Source organism: Lagenorhynchus albirostris, chromosome 6 (genome assembly GCF_949774975.1).
Source record: "Lagenorhynchus albirostris chromosome 6, mLagAlb1.1, whole genome shotgun sequence".
Taxonomy (NCBI): domain Eukaryota; kingdom Metazoa; phylum Chordata; class Mammalia; order Artiodactyla; family Delphinidae; genus Lagenorhynchus; species Lagenorhynchus albirostris.
The window spans coordinates 114,404,800-114,421,609 of NC_083100.1; the positions used below are offsets into that span (position 1 = coordinate 114,404,800).

The window sequence follows — 16,810 nt, forward strand, 5'->3', positions numbered from 1 at the left end:
GCAGGAAGAGGCCTGGGCCCTCCCAGCCCCTGTCTAGGCCCACCTGGCCCCTTTCCTAGCAGAGCTGAGACCCTGACCTCACTCCCCACAGCCATGCCCATTCCTGTGGCCTCCTCTGGCCCCCATCCCCATCTGTCACTCACTGGGGCTGGTCTGCAGAAGCCACAGAGCCGTGGCCCAGCTCTCTCTCCCTGCCTCCTTGGCCCTGCCCAGTGAGGGGACACTTGCCAGGGTCATTTCATTCCCCTCTTCTACTACACTCAGACACAGCCACCAAAGTAGCTTATTCTAGACTTAGCAGACCTGAGCGGGGAAGGTCTCAGGTACAACCCAGTCAGGGTATTTAGAGCCCTTTGGTCAGGAAGTCCTCCCTTGGATCTAACCACTGCCCCTAGGCTGCCAACATAATTAAGGCCCTCCTGTCACCGGCCCCTGGCCTGTAAAAGGAATTGCTAAGGATGCCCTTCAAGTCCCTTGCAGTTTTTGGAATCAGACAAGTATGGGTCTGAATCCACTCCCAAAGCTGGATGTCCTTGGGCAAATCACCCAACTTCTCTGAGCCACAACTGCTTCATCTGTGAAAGGGGCACAGTGACACCAGCTGCCTTACAGGGTTGTTACAGGCACCCACAAGCCATCTACAAATGGCCAGGCCTGGAGCTTGCCACTCAGCCAGGCACGGTCGACACTTTGATCGAGGTGCCCAAATCAAAGCCAGTCTGCTCTGCTCCCGCATTAAACCCTGCAACTACCACTCTCCTCACAAGAAGCTTCTAGAGATCCCACTTGCCTTGACATTCAAGGCTTCCCAGAGCCTGGGCACAATCTAACGCCAGCTCCCACCCCAACCTGAAGTGTTACCAAGGACCTAAGGTATACCCCTGCCCCTCCTTCCTCTCCCCCACGGTCCACACCCAGGGCCGATGCTCCCTCTTCCAAGAAGTCTTCCGTGACCTCGCCAGCCCACACTGACGCTCTTCTCAAGTTGCCCTAGCCCACAAATTCAGCTCTTGACATTTTCCACCTGGCAGCCGCAGTTCCATTTTCACAAGCTCCCTGAGGCCAAGGGCCACCCACACTCACCAGCTGCTTGTTGAAATTCTGGACGCACTGTTCAAACTGCTCATCCTTTGTCTCATCCGCCTTCCCCAGTTTCTGGAGGACCTGCCGAGGCAGAGGGGGAAAGAAAGTGTGTTACTCTGAGAAGAGAAGTGGCCAAACCAAGAGGGCCCTGTCACCGATACCGCAGACCCCTCCCCACCCCAGCCAGGGTCGGGTCTGGGAGGGCCATGGCCAATGTCACCCAGCCCAGGGCACCGGAACCATCAGAGGTCTTGTGGCTGCTGGGACCCCCAAGGGCAGGACTGAGACCCTCTTCATCCTCTACACAGGGCTCACCCATCAGTCAAGAGGAGGAACTTAGGACAGACTTGCTGTAGTAACCGAAACAGCAGTATGAGGGGTCGGGCGCCCCTCCTAGCTGACCTTACACTGCACCCCTGGGTGCTCCCCCCCAACCCTGGCAGCTGAACATGAGGGGGCCAGTAGGGGCAGCCCCACCTCCCCACATGACTCCTTTTCCTGGGCCCAAGGCTCATAAATACCAGACGGAGGGGCAGGGAAGTGACCGCCCCAGGACCAGGAGGGCAGGGAGGGTGGCTGGGCGTCAGGCTCTTGCGGTCCCTGGGAGTCAGCTCCCAATCTGACCAGAGTTTCAGTTATGACCCATTCTAGCCCATATCTAGACTCCCTCCCACCCCTGGCACTCACACAGGCACACAAGGGCACACACACGTGGGCTCACGGCCACACACTCTACTCCCCAAATCCCAGAGGCAGACTCGCCCCTCTGTGAGTCACAGCTGTCCCTTCTCAGCTGTGTCAGCAGAGAGGGCATTGAGGACACAGATGGGGAGGTGGGTGGGTAAAGGCAGAGAGAGAGAGAGAGAGAGAGAGAGAGAGAGAGAGACCCAAGGCCGAGAGAGGGGGGAAAGATCTAGAAAAAGAGGGAGCCGGACCAGGAGCCTGAGAGGAAACCCTGGCCCACCAGGTTCTCCCAGACTCCCCTCTCCCAGCTTCTGTCCCTCCAATCCCAGAGTTCTCTATGGGCAGAGAGAGAATAAAGAAGCAAGGAAGGGTGAGGGCAATGGGAAGACAGCAGAGAAAAACATGAGATGGGGGTACAGGAAGGGGCTACTGAGGGAGACAGGAGGTGGGGTGTGCAGGGGTAGAGGGAGGCAAAGACGCCCCTCCACAGGCCTGGGCAGGCAAGCAAAAAGGACAACACCGCGATGATGGGCGGCAGAGACGGCGGCCAAGACCCAACAAGAATAACAAGTCAGCAGGTGGTAGGGGGTGAGGGTGGCAGGTGGAGGAGACAAACAGGTGGACCCCTGGCAGGGATCAGTACCAGATGGGGCTGGAATGCCAGGCCAGGGTCCTAGACCGAGGGATGCCCAGTCCCAGAACACAGCCTGGACCCTTCCCACCCCTGACTGACCCTAGGATGGCCTGTGCTGCCCCGCTCCCCCTCCCCCCGCTGCCCAGGAGCCAGGGCGAGGCCAGTCAGCTCTCAGACCCTCTCTCATCATGCAATGCATTCGGCCATCTCTTGCCAAACGCCCGCTCTGTGCCCAGCCCTGTTCATCTCTGCTGGGTCAGCAAATCATTCAGACGTGTGCCCAGTCCCAAGAGAGAGGGAGGTACATGAGTCTGCGGGAGCCCAGGTTGGAGATCCTATCCAGGCCGGGCAATTAAGGAAGACTTCCAGGGGGAAGGGGCAGCTCAGATGGAGGGGAGAGCTTGCAGCAAAGGCGAGGAGGACCAGAAAGATGAGGTCCGTTACCAGGGAATTTCAAGTCGCTCAAGATGACTAAAGGTCGCAAAGGATGGAGAGGAAAGGTGAGAGTGGCGGGTGCGGGGGCAGCGGCGCACACTGGGGAGCAGCCTGACAACAACTTTGTGCTACAACAGTCAGGACACTCCATGGGTGAAGTGCAGCTGGATGCCAAGGGCCGACAAGGGACTGAGAGGAGAAAAGCAAAACCACGAGCAGGAAAACGGGCACTTTGGGACTTCCCTGGCAGTCCCGTGGTTAAGACTGCGCTTCCAATGCATGGCGGGAGCGCAGGTTCGATCCCTGGTCAGGGAACTAAGATCCCACATGCCGCACAGTGTGGCCAAGAAAAGATTTTTAAAAAGAAGAAGAAAGTAAAAGAAAGTAAACGGGCACTTTCCTCAATCCACAGGCTCCCCATTCCCCTGGCAGCCACATCCGGCTGGCCCCATGGGAACACGGTGGAGCTGTGGGGATGCCCAGCCCACTCGACACTGAGCACAGGTAGGTGACTCACCCCATCAATGCCCACCCCGCAGCCCCGCCACCTCCAGAGAAAGAAATGGACCACCAGGTGGGAAAGAACCTGCAGAAGTCAGCCACTGGAGCAAACCATCAGGCAGGAGAACTGGAAAGTGAGCCTGTCCACCCCCTGCCTCTCCTTCACCCTGAGGAGATGCCCTCCATCAGTGGAGTCACCAGTGCCCGCCCGGCTATCAGGGCTCCTGAGAAGGCCAAGGCCCCGATGTACACACAGACATGCACACCTGGCCCCAGGCATCCAACACAGCTGTGGGTTTCCCCCAGCCAGCGGAAGCCACCAGAGAGAGCTTCAGGCCTCGAGAAAGAGGCCAGCCATGGTGAGACTACACCAGGTGGTGAGAAGAACCCTGAGAAAAGGGACTCTGACCATGTCTCTCAACCTCAAGTGCCTTGTCGGAAAATAAAAAGGACGTTAGCGGGCTTCCCTGGTGGCGCTGTTGTTAAGAATCCATCTGCCAATGCAGGGGACACGGGTTCGAGCCCTGGTCCGGGAAGATCCCACATGCCACGGAGCAACTAAGCCCGCGAGCCACAACTACTGAAGCCCGCGCACCTAGAGCCCGTGCTTCGCAACAAAAGAAGCCACCGCAATGAGAAGCCTGAGCACCTCAACCAAGAGTAGTCCCTGCTCGCCGCAACTAGAGAAAGCCCGTGCACAGCAACAAAGACCCAATGCAACCAAGTAATTAATTAATTTTTTTTTAATAAAGGACATTAGCGCCCACCTTAAGGCTCATGTCTGTAAAACATCTCTGTACCTGGCCCATAGTAGGTACCCAAGTACAGGTGACCCCCTAAAAGACTTTCAGAACAGCCTTCACACAGTTGATGGCTGGACCTGACACAAACCCACCCTCCCAGTCCAGACAGACGGCATCCCAAGATGTCAGACAGAAGTCACGTGCACACACTCTGTACGAACGCAAGGGCATGCATGTGCACACAGCAGACTCCTATTCATCCTCCAAAACCTCGCTCAGGCGACACCTCCTCTGTGAAGCTGCCCCTGCCCTTTCCCTCCTCCACCCCACTCTGTACCACTTAGGGCCTGTACCAACTCTCCTCATTGCCTGAGTGTCTGCCTCTGGCCTTGCCCAAGCCTGCACAGCCTGAGATCGAGGACAGTGTCCAGCCCTCTCTGTGTCCCCAGCTCCGTTACAGGGCTGGGCACAGGGTCGACACAAAACTCGTTCTCATCTGAGCTTTGAACTTTGAGGTCAGAGTCTTGAACTTGAACAAAACAGTCCACTTCTCAGTTTCCTGTTATGCAAAATGAGAGGGTCGTGTATGGAAAGTCCTCAGGCTGACACGCAGAGAGCTCACCATGAAGGTGGCTGTTAGGATCAGGGTGAGATCTGGCATTCACACGAATTTGAGGTCTGGTCTTGGGTAACGTGTGTTGGCTCCAGTGGGTCCCAGCCCTGCAAAGTCAGTGTGGAGGGCGGTGACCAGCACGGCTCCACGTGACCTCAGGCTAACTGCTTAACTCGCTACACCTCAGTGCCTGCCTCTGACACGGGAGTAACTGTACCCACGGCACCGTCGAGGCTCAGGGCATCGCCCAGTGAGTGTGTGCTGGCCTTGGCCTTGTTTATGGCTCACTGTACCCATCCCACTTTACAGACAAGGGGAGGAGGGCACACAGCCTGGGTCCTCGTCCTCAGGGGGAGCTCCCAGTGTGGCTACTGGGGGAAAAACAAGCTGGGCACCACCTGCCCCAGGCCAGGGACCAGGACAAAATTTGTTGCAGTAAAACTCCACAGCACCGATGGTTACCTGTTTGCCACCCTCCATAGCTGGGCCTCCTGCCACGCCCCAGACACTGGGGAAGAGGCCTTTCTGACCAGCCTCTGGGGTGCCCAGACTGCACCCGATCACCCTGCCACCTAAAAGCCGCTGGGCCATGCCCGATCTGTCCCCACCCCCACAGAGGCCCCCGGGTGGCTCTGTCCAGCCCTCACATACACAAGCTCACAGCCCTCTCCTCGCCGAGAGTGGAGCCCCAGACTCTCCTGTGTCACGCTAAGCACACGCTCGTCATGCATGTCTCCCCTGTAATAAACAAAGGGGAGCCTTTTGGACGATGCGACAGATGACGCCAAGGTCGCAGTTGCTCAGCCCAAGCCCAGCGGTCCAGGAAGCCTTATCGGTGCCACCCCGTCTGCTCTCACCACATCCTCAGTGCAGCTAGATAGCAGAGGGTACGGAGAGCCTCGGAAGGACCAGCCCCGGGCAGGGCAGAAAAAGGGGAGCTGGTGGCAGAACGAACCTCCCCGACAGCGTCCATGGGTCAGCCTGTCCGGGCTGGGCTGTGACCCAGGGCCAGTGGCCCCTCCCTGGGTGGGGCAGGAGGCTCACAGGACACGGCTGAGTGCCTCTAAGTGCCAGGGCTCAGCGACAGCTTCCTGTGGCCGGGGTGCTGCAGGGGGAGGGGGGGCGCCCCTTCCCCAGCCCCTCTCACGGCCCAGAGGCCTCGTCCGGGCCATCTCGCCAGGCCACCTCCTCTCCTCCTGGATGGCCAGTGGCCCCAGGGGACAGACCAGCTGTGCCACACACCCGGCCACCAAACCCAGAAGAACAGAAAGGGCACCCGGGGCCAGTCTCGTTCGAACTAGGGACCAATTATCGCTCACTGCCCACCGAGCACAGCACTTTACAGACACCACGGGCCCCCTCCTCACAGGGAAGTGTCCTTGGCTCCACGCGACAGATGGCAGGCAAATCAGGACACACAGCCTAGGGCCTCACAGTCAGGCGTGAGCACAGGGCTGCTCCCAAGCTCCAGACTGGAGGAGGGGCACCCAGCAGACCTGGCCCCCTCCAAGCCACCCCAGCCCAGCCAACACAGCGCGGGGGAGCAAGCGTTCAGGCACTCACCCCTCGGCTGACCCCAGGGGTCCCGCTTGGACCCCTCCCTCCTCCCAGAGCGTGGCCCGCCCCCTGCATGTGTGGGACACATGCCCACATCTGAACATGTAGCACAGGGCTGGCAAGAAAAGCCCAGCCCAGGGGCCCAGGACGGAAGCCCTGGTCCCCAGGCTCTGGACCAGGCTAGAAAAGCCCTTCTAGAGACCAGCAGAGATGGAGACCTCCTCCCGCCTCCCCCAGCACCCGGAGCCCTCACGCTCACACACACAGAGGAGCGTTCAGCTCCCCCGGGCACCCACCACCCAGCCGCTGAGACCCCAGCAGGCCTTCACCTTCCTCATCATCTCCTCCGGCACCTCCACGGCCACGGCCTCGGTTGAGGCTGGTCACGGAATGAGCTGCGCCCGGGCGGCTGGGCCTCACCACTGCACTTCCTCCTCCGGGCAGGGCCTGCGGTCAGGGGACCACAGCGACAGGATGCACGTCCTTGCAGCCTCACAGAGGCTCCCGGGCAGGCAGGGGCACACAGACAGACAGGCAGATGGGCAGGTGGAAGGCCAGGCTTTCCCAGGGGTCACACAGCAGGGACCCATTCGGATGGAGACACGCCAAGAGGCAAAAATGAAGAGGTGGCCATCAGAATTGGGCCCAAGGCCACCTGGTGGCTGGAGCTGCCCCCTCCCAGGATATTCTGCCCCAACTTTCCACAGCCTCAGGGTCTCTGGCTCATTCCCCGACACCCTGGGGTGACCCCCTGACTCCTGCCCGACGGCTCCATCCTCTGTTCCAAACAGCGGGATGGGCCGGCTTCATGGTCCTCGAGCCCAGATGCTGCCCGGGCCCCCCGGGCCCCCTGTGATGGACGCCTGTCCCCACACTCCTCCCAACCCTCTAGTAACCTAGGAGCCAGGTGGGCAGGGCCTCAGCAGAGCAAGGAGGGAGAGGGGAGAGGTAAGCCCCAGCCCACCAGGCACGGCCACATTGCAGAGGCCCCCTCCTGACTTCTAGTTTGAAATATAACCCACATAAATGGCAAAACAAGTTGAAAGAAGAGTACAACAGACTGCTCTCTGCCCTTCCCCAAACTCACCAATTGTTACCACAGGCCACAATTTTTCTCTCTTTCTCTCTACTGAAACAGTTTAGTTCGTTTGTTTGTATGTCAGCCCAACCACTGGAAAGTAGGCTGCAAACATCATGACCCTGTACCCCAAGTCCTTCACCCCTAACAATGTCGGCACATTTCCAAGAATAAGAATGTTCTCCTAAATCCCCGTGGTACCATGGCACCCCCGATGTTTACTCTTTACTTATTACTATTACCCAATATACGTCCATATACAAACATGCCTAGTTGTCCCCCAAATCTCCCTTAGGTCTGGGTTATTTGTTTTTTGATCTGGGATCCAAACACAGTTCATAGTTCACACATTGCTTTTTTTTTTTAATTGAAGTATTGTTGACTTTCAATGTTGTGTTAATTTCTGCTGTAGAGCAAATTGATTCAGTTATACATATGTATACTTTTTCATATTCTTTTCCATTATGGTTTATCACAGGCTATTGAATATAGTTCCCTGTGCTATACAGTAGGAACTTGTTTATCCCTCCTTTATATAATAGTTTGCATCTGCTAATCCCAAACTCTGAATCCATCCCTCCCCCTCTCCACCCTGGCAACCACAAGTCTGTTCTCTATGTCTGTGAGTCTGTTTCTGTTTCATAGATATGTTCATTTGTGTCATATTTAGATTCCACATATAAGTGATATCTCTTTCTGACTTACTTCACTTAGTACACACTTTGCTTTTTATTGTCATGTCTCCTGTCTCCTTTAGTCTAAAATATTCCCCCACATACCTATTCACTGTACATATTTGTTTCTCTTTCAACATATTGACATTTTTTTTATTGTAGTACAGTTGATTTACAATGTTGTGTTAGTTTCAGGTGTACAGCACAGTGATTCAGTTATACATATATATCTATTCTTTTTCAGATCATTTTCCCTTATAGGTTATTACAAAATACTGAGTATGGTTCCCTGTGCCACACATTTTTTAAGAGTACAAACCAGTCCCATGGAGCATGCCCTACACTCCAGATTCATCTGCTCATTTCCTCATGATTAAGTCCAGGTTAAACATTGTTTTGGCAAGCATACTACAGAGGTAATGTGTCCAACAGCATCACCTCAGGATGCCCCCTGCTTCCGGTGCTGAGCTTGACCACTTGGTCGGGCAGTATTTGCCAGATCTCTGCCGTAGAGATGACTTGTCCCTAGATAATTAACTAGTCATCTGAAAGGCGATACATCGCCACTGTGTGACTGTCCACGGCCAATAACTTTTTACCCGATGTCTTTATATCCATTTAATACTTTACTACTCAAAGTGGGGTCCACGGACCAGCGGCATCACAGCCCTTTGGGAGCCTGGCAGAAATACAGAATTTCAGGCTCCACCCCAGACCTGCTGGATTCGACGACGCATTTTAACAAGTCCCCTAGGGCTCTGCGTGCATTAAAGTCTGAGAAGCTCTGTGCCTCTCATCTTTGCCTGAACCAACTGTTATCGCGGGCTTCTATCACCTCCTCTATACTACCTGGCGTGCTATAAAGAAGTCCTTCCCCTGGTCTCGCCTTTATGGGGATATTGTTATGGACTCTTGCCTCCGTTTTGCATTCAATGTGCTATAGTCTATTACCATCATTATTCTTTTTCACGCTCAAACTGTCCTAAATTCTGCCAGTGGGAGCCTGTGGACACGCCTTCACTAGTCTTTGAGCACTTCCTTGCTTCCTGACACTACGAGATGCTCCAGGCTCAGCGGGTCCCTGCTCCGGGCCTAGAATCAGCCATTCCTCCAAGAAGACCAGGGTCCCTTTAGGGGAGACGTGTGCTCACTGCTTCTGGGCGTCCGGTTCCTAGGTCTTTCTTTTCATCTTTATGCCAGGCCTAGAGCTATGTATTCTCACCACCACTTTAGAGATGAGAAAAGGAAGGAATTTGGCCACAGGGCAAAGAAGGAGCAGAGCCAGGACCCCGTGGCTGAGCAAGTGTGGCCCAGATCTCGTCTGCTGTGGAAAGTGAGCTAGACTCAAGGCCCTGCAGCTGCCCACTGGGTCCGTCCCTGCCGAGGCCGAGGCCACACCACCCAGTGACTGAGCCCCGGGGATGCAGAGGCGATGGGCTCCTCCGACAGTCGACCCTAGCCCAGGGATGCCCTGCTGGCCTGGCCGAACCCTTCTTGGCACTGTGCAGCCGTCTGGACCCCTTGGGCCTCTTCTTCCAGTGGGCCTTGGCACCCCCATTTCATGAATGAGAATGAGACAGCCTGGGACCTGGGACCCTTTGCTGCAATGCTTGCACCTGGACATACCTCTCCACGAGCAATAAAATATAAAGAAACTATATGGGACTAAAAGTAACTGCGTGCATGCACAGTTGGGGCAAAATTATGGACAAAAGATACAAAGAGACCAAAAAATCCAGCTGCCGCTTTTGAAGAGCCCGACGCAAAAGCAGGGGGTCGGGAGAAAAGCAGGGCACTGCACATGCCCCCTGCACACAGCACCACCAAGGGGGTGGGCAGAGCACCTCAGCCACCCCTCCGGCCAGACCCCTGGACACACCTCTACCCTCAGCCCATATGAGGAACAAGCTCTCCCCCCTCAGGAAGCAAGCGAGCAAGGGAAGCTGTTGTGTGTTCTCGCTCCCACCAGCTGCAGCGGAGGGGGGTGGGGGGAGGGCCCGTAAAGCCTTGCCTGAATTTCTGGTCTGGCCCCTAGTCAGTTTCTATTGCTTGCGGAAGGCCAAGAACCCCGGTCTGTATCAAGGAGACTGTGGGCCGGCCAGGGCTGGACCCAGGGCTCCTGACTCCTGGGTCCTTTTCCCTGGCTGCCGCTCCTGGGCTGCAGCCCCTGCCCCCGGCTGGCCGGTGACTACACCAAGGCTGCCTCTCCCGCCGAGGGCCCGTGAACTCACTCACGCAGACGCATCAGGCACCTCTGCCTCCGGAACCACAGTGCTCACGCCCAAGGCTGGCGACCTGCTGGCCAGTGTGACACGGCTACAGCCCCAGAGCGGCCGCTGCACCCTGGCGTTGGGTGGGCACCAGGCAGAGAGCGGCTAGAATGAGGGGTCTGGCCTCCTTGGCCCGGCTGTGACCGGCAGCGGTGGGGAGCGGCTCAGGCTCCTGCCTGGGAGCAGAGCCCAGGGCCCGGAAAGCCGGTCCAGAGCACAAGGCTTCCAGAACGCATGGCAAGGGGCCTCCAACAGCACTCCTCAGCCCTCCTGCGGTGCCAGGCTGGCCATACATCAGGCCCAGCCTGACGACTTCCCCAACAGGCGATAACTTTTTAAGAAAGATAAATGTTAAAACGCCGGCCTTGGGCAAGAGCCAGGAACAGCATTCCAACCCCAGCAGGCAAGAATGCCCCCCAACGCAGGCCCGTGTGCACACTCGCGTGTCCGCGTGCCGGTGCTCGCCCACGCGTCTGCACACAGCCCCACACACGCTCCCGGACACGGCTCCTGCCCCGGCCCTTCAGTTGCCTCCGGACACAGGAGAAAGGTGGCAGGAACCACACGGAGGCCACAGAGCCAGGCAAGAAGCAGAGCGGAGGCCAGGAGACGGTGTGGAAGAAGAATCCGGAATGCAGAAGGGAGCTGGGGAGAAAACCAGAGAAAGGGAAAGCAACAGTCTCCCAGGGGGGCAAGCCAGGCTCCAGGCCCAGGAAGGGCCACCTCTGGGCCGGCGGGTCTCAGGAGAGGGCGTCCCAACTCCAGCTCCCTCTCCCCAGCCCGGCACACACGCAGGGCTGCCCCCAAGAGACAGCCCCCTTCCCTGGTTCCTCTGTGCCCCCATCTTTGCTCGGCACCTCCGTCACCCCAGGCTGGCTGGAGGAGGTGACAGGAGAGGCTGCCACCCGCCTTCCTTTCAGGGGAAGTCTGTGAGCTCAGCTCACACCCGGGGGGGGTACTCCTCACCATCGGATGTCATCTCCCAGCCATGCACCCGCCCAGCCAAGCTCCCCATGGACTGCATCTGCCCCTCCTTCGAAGCTCCACAAAGATCATAGTGTAAGGCATGACCCCAGGGAGCCCTGGCCAAGGACCCAACTTGAGGGGAGCCCACCACCCCTGACACTGCCTTACAGGTGGGCTCATATCACCAGGACATCCCAAGGTGTGACTGTTGGTCCCATGTTACAGATGAAGAAACAGGCTCAGAGAGGTCACTCAGCTAATGAGTGGCAGAGCCAGGACCCCGAACCTGATGGATTTCAAAACCGAAACCCAACTTGTGATTCTTTTTTTTTTTTTTCTTTTGGCCGCACCACTGGGCTTGCAGGATCTTAGTTCCCCAACCAGTGATTGAACCCGGGCCCTCAGGGCAGTGAAAGCTCGGAGTCCTAACCACTGGACCGGAGGCCTAACCACTGGACCGCCAGGGAAATCCCTCAACTTGTGATCCATAAACAGGGATACAGAGCCGCCTGGGGGTAACAGGAAGCGTGTCTGTTTACTACAAAAGATTCCTGCTCCACTTTGCAGCATTCCAAAGATTTGACTGGTAAAGAAACCACTTTTGTGACATAAGCGGCACAGATTGTGTATTAGAATGCAAAGTTTGCAAACATTTTTGCAATGAAATACAAAACTGAAAAACATTTCCAGGTTCCCCTCCCAAGCCTCCCTGAAGCGCCAGGGCCTCACCCCACTTGGTGGCCTATTTTTCTTCCCAAGTCCTCATGTTCTGGAAGTCGCTATCCCCTGACACCAGTCCACAGAGACCCATCATCCTTTCCTGTGGGCCCTGGTAGGAACGGCTGACCGACTAAGGAAGCCAATGGGCCTTTCTTGGGAAACTGTCACTCTAAAATTATCTCCTTCCTCTTTTAGTGATTCTTCCTTTCCTTTAGAAAGACTGGCGAGAGTGAAAAGTGATGTTTGGTTTTCTTTTTTTACGTCCTTAACTGGTACACAAAAACTTGGCCGCCATGTATGTCAGACCCACAACAGTGCCTTGAAATACGACAGTCTGGTCGAAACCAGTTTACTTACTCCCAGGTAAGGAGTTTCCAGATGATTCCAGCCAAGAAACCCTGCCCTCCTCTCCTCTCTCCCCTCCCCTCCCTGGAAGCCTGAAATTCCAGCCTGTTCAGCAGATAAGCCAGTGGCCAGAAGCCAGAGCAGGGCCACCCTGACCCCAGAGGAAGCTAGGGTGGGCTGCGGTGGGTGCAGGAGGTTGGAACAGCCCAGAAGAGAGCATCGGGGAGCAGAGGCAGCAGGGGCCAAAGTTGGGATGGGGAAGGGGTTGGGGGGTGCTGGGAGGGGCGGGGCTGGGCTGGGCCTGTGCGGGGGCGGAGGCAGCCACGGATCAGACGCAGCCGCTAATCCAAAGGCGTCCGGAGAGCCTTACAAGCATTCGCTAAATCCCACGAGAGGGAGGTATTCAGATGAGGAAACTTGAGGCCTGGGACTTCCCTGGCGGTCCAGTGGTTAGGGCTCCACGCTTCCACTGCAGGGGCCCTGGGTTCCATCCCTAGTCGGGGAGCTAAGATCCCTCATGCCACGCAGTGTGGCCAAAAAAAAAAAAAGGTATTATAGATAACTATCAGGCAGTAAATTAATAAAAATCTGTTGTAGAAAGAAAAAAACACAAGAACTTGAGGCCGAATGCCCCAGGTCTCAGGGCTAAGTAAACAGGAGCTAGAATCTGAACCTGGCCATTGGTTCCCAAACAAAATGGCTCTAAAGGAGCCCCTTTCCTCGCAGGGAGGACCTGGGAGGGGGTCAGCCCACATGGGGTGCCCTGGAGCCCCAAGGGGGCACAGGAGGGGGCCCAGGCTTGGTCATGACTGGCTCCCCTCTCCTCAGGAACCACCCGCCAGTCTGAGCCCATTCCTGGATGTCCACAGAACCAGAACCAGAAGCAGGCCTCCATGTGGGTAGGAGGGCTTCTGGAAGGGCCGGTGCTCCAAGGGGGAGGCGTGTCCAGTGGCGATGGAAGTCTCTGAACAAACACACAGCAGGGCACGGAGAGGGCGGGGCTCAGGGACGTGACCTCTGTGACCTGATGAAGGAGCGAGGGCACAGCAAGTGCAAAGGCCCTGGGGTGGGAAGAGCAGGCCAGAGTGTGAAAGAGGGCAAGAGGGCAGGTGTAGGAGGAAGATGCCCTGCACACAGGTGCCGAGCCCTTCGCATGGAAAGAAGTACTATTATTATCCCCACTTCGCAGACATGGAAACTGAGGCACTGCCTTAAAAACTCCCCAGGGTCACACAGCCAGCCAGCGGGGTGGTTAGGATCCAAAGCCCGAGCCTGGCTCCAGAGGCTAGACCCTCCAACCACTGCACAAACTGCCTTGGCAGCCAGGGCCAGGCCGCAGGGCTTTGAAACTCCAGCGGGGGTAGGAGGCCCTGGAGAGCTGTGGTCTGACCCACAGATCTGAGCCCAGGCGGCTGTGTGGGAACAGACTGCAGAGCAGGTTGGAGCAGGGAGCCCACTTGGCTGACTACAGTGACCCAGGTGAGAGGCAATGATGGTTTAGGGCCAAGACAGGAAATGGCGAGAAGTGCTCAAGGATGGGGGGACAGGGAGAAAACTGAGGGGGACGCCAGGTTTGAGCGACAAGAGGGAAGGAGCCTGAATCACCCGAGGTGGGGACACCTGGGGGTCACAGTGAGTCTGAGGTCCCCAGAGGTGTCGGAAGGCAGGTAGGCGGGGCCGGGGGGCCAGGGCTCACCTTTCTGAGCCCTGAGCCCCATCAGCAAACCCAGCCAAGACCTCAAGGGGGTATAAGGAGGAAGTGGGGCTGTGTAGCTAAGAGGGTCCAGCACAGAGCAGGGGCTGGCTTCCCCCCGTCCCTTTACCCCTGTGTCGACCTGGGATTCCTCCCACCCAAGCCAGAAAGCTCTAGCAGCCACTCCCACCTCGTTCCCTCACCTCCACCACCCCTCCGGCCCACACATCCCTTTCCTGTGCCTGGTGCCTGGCGCCCCAAGCACCTGCTCGCCATGACTCACTCGGGCTTACACACAGCATTGCACGGCAGCCAGCCCACCTCCCGTTCCTGGTCCCACCGCCCTCAGCAGCCTCCTCCCCCTGGCTCTGCAGGGGCCCTGCCAGGCCCACCACCATTACCCTGACCCCCGGTAAAAGGGTAAACTGGTAAAGGCCCCCTGGAGCCCAAACAGCGGCTCAGAGTACTGGCCTCTGACGACCCACAAGCAGCCCTGATAGGCCTTGCTATCTGACACACCAGCGCTGAGCCCAGGATGCCGCCCACTCTACAGAGGGGTCAGGCAGGGCTCCCAGCCACAAGGTCACCCGCCGGCCACTTGCTTCCGTGCTGGGTGGGGCCGGCAGAGGACGCGCACAGCCCCGCCCTGCGCCCAGCCCTCCACACCACCTGTTCTGAGACATCAGCTCCACCCACCCCAGCCACCGCCGGCCCACCTGTCCCCTCCATGCGAGTGTGGGTGCTATTCTCAGCCCCAGGCGCCACGACGCCGGCCATCAGCAGAGGGGTGGAATCTGCCCCTCCAGCCCAGCCACCTCCCACCAGCCCCTCATCAGCTGCTTGCTGGGCTCCCTGGGGGAACAGCCTGTGTGGAGAAGCAGCAAAGCAAGAGCCCAGCCCCCAACTCAGCAGAGCACAGAGCCAGAGCCAGGCCAGGGGAGGTGAAGGTCTCGCCTCCACCCACCTGCCTGGGGCCAAGCAAAGGTCTGACGGGGCAGGACCACAGCCACCTCCACGATATTCATCAGGAAACCACTTCCCTGCTGATGCCAGGCCAAGCCGGCCCTTCACATCACCTCCTCCAGGCAGCCTTCCCTGACCCCCACCCCAGGCACAAGGCTTCACTCATTCCTCTGAATGCCCTCGGCCCTTTGCCTGTGTCTGTTTGGCCTCAATGTGCAACCAGGCTATTCATTCATTTTACCACTCGGAATCCTCCATGGCCACATCTGTGGACCTGGAACTATTAAAGAGTACCTAAAGGACATAAGACATGTGGTATTTTTTCCCAACATGTTAGTGCTTTTATTTTGGTTATTGTTGTTATTTTTGTCACTCAAAGGAGTTGATGCCCAGAGTCAGCTTTAAATAGCTCCACCCAGTCCTGCCAAGTGCAGACACATGCCCTGCCCACAACACAGCATGGGGGAGGGCCGGCTCCCTCCCCCCTCGCCCCACCTCTCCCCACCCCGGCCCTGTGGTCCCTCCCAGGCCCTCGGCTGCCCCGGAGCTGTCCTAAGGGCTCCCCTAACGCAGCCCTGGCCTGATTCCAAGTTGCCATTACCTGTGAGGACACCCCACTTTGCAGATGCAGAATCAAAGGCTGGGGACTCACTGGTACAGGGCCCCAGAGCAGAAGAGGGGGCCAGGGCCAGTGCCACTGCTTTCCACTAGAGCAGGGGCTGGGGGAAGGCTGCGAGGGGGCTGGGAGGGGCTGGAGGGGAGCATAGTCAGAGCAAGGGCGAAGACCAGGGTGCGGGAAACGAGAGGGGCCCAGAGTGGGAGTCTGGCGGTGGCCCCGCCCCTGGCAGAGGCGCCGACTGTCAGCGGGCAAGGGGGCTTTCCCAGGCTCCCTCCTGCTAACCCTGCACAACTGGTCTTGGGCTGCTGCGGGGTAGAGAAATACTGTGGGCAGGGAGGGGCCTGGGGGGAGGCACTGGTCCTCCCAGCCCAGCAGATGCAGGAAATCAGCACACGGGGGACAGGAGCTGGGGCCTCCCCCTGCCAGCCCGGAGACCACAGGGGACAATGCAGGGGCCGCCAGAGGTCTGGGCAGGTCCCCACCCAGGGTCCCACCTCTACCCTGAAAGGCGGGAGGTAAGGACCAAGTGAGCGCAAAAGGCCCCTCCATCTCTGACTTCCCAGGGTTGGGACAGAGCATCAGCCCTGGAGTCTATCTTGCTAAGGAGGTCTTCAGGGTCTGACCCACGTCCCTCCCTGAGAAGAGCTGAGGCAGTGTGGACACGGAGGGGTAGCAGAGACTCCCCACACCCACCCACAAAAGAGGGCCCTGGCCCCCAGCAATCACAGCCAGTGCCAGCTCACCGTCTGGGCCTGCCGCAGAGGTTGCTCACACCCCCCGTCCCTTGCCTCCCCCAGGGCCCGCTTTCCCAGGAGAAACACAGTTCGACAGCTCAGGGAAAGCTCAGGGAAAGCTGAGCTGGCAGTCAGAGTTACCCACTTCCTTTTTAAAACAAAACACAAAATCACAGCAATGTGCCAAAGGAGGAGAGCAGAAAAGAGCAGCGCAGGGCATGGCCTGGGGTGGACGCCCAGCCCCCGACCCCAGGAGGTCGGCTCCTGGCCAGCCCATGCTGCAGCTCTGGACACTTCTGGAGCATCTAAAAGCTGGAAGACACTCCTGCTGCTTACAGGGAGACGGAATAGGGGTCGGGGGAGGCCTAAAAGTGGTGGGAAGGGGTCCACGGTGTCACCTGGCCCCTGCCGGGCCCTCTCTGGGCAACACGTTCCCCTTCCTTGCTCCCACGAGGCCTCACCATCTGGATCGCAAGCTGAGCCTGGATGGCTCCACCA

General features: G+C 57.9%; 1 protein-coding gene across 22 annotated transcripts in view; it reads right to left on the reverse strand.

Annotated features, from left to right (window-relative positions):
• Window positions 1-16,810, reverse strand: part of BIN1 (bridging integrator 1) — a 55,894-nt gene that overhangs the window by 26,128 nt on the left and 12,956 nt on the right. For all 22 annotated transcript variants that reach the window (XM_060153065.1, XM_060153055.1, XM_060153050.1 and 19 more), the window contains exon 2: window positions 1,084-1,164. In XM_060153065.1, the coding sequence (XP_060009048.1) occupies window positions 1,084-1,164 (81 nt within the window). The remainder of the gene's footprint in view (window positions 1-1,083; window positions 1,165-16,810) is intronic.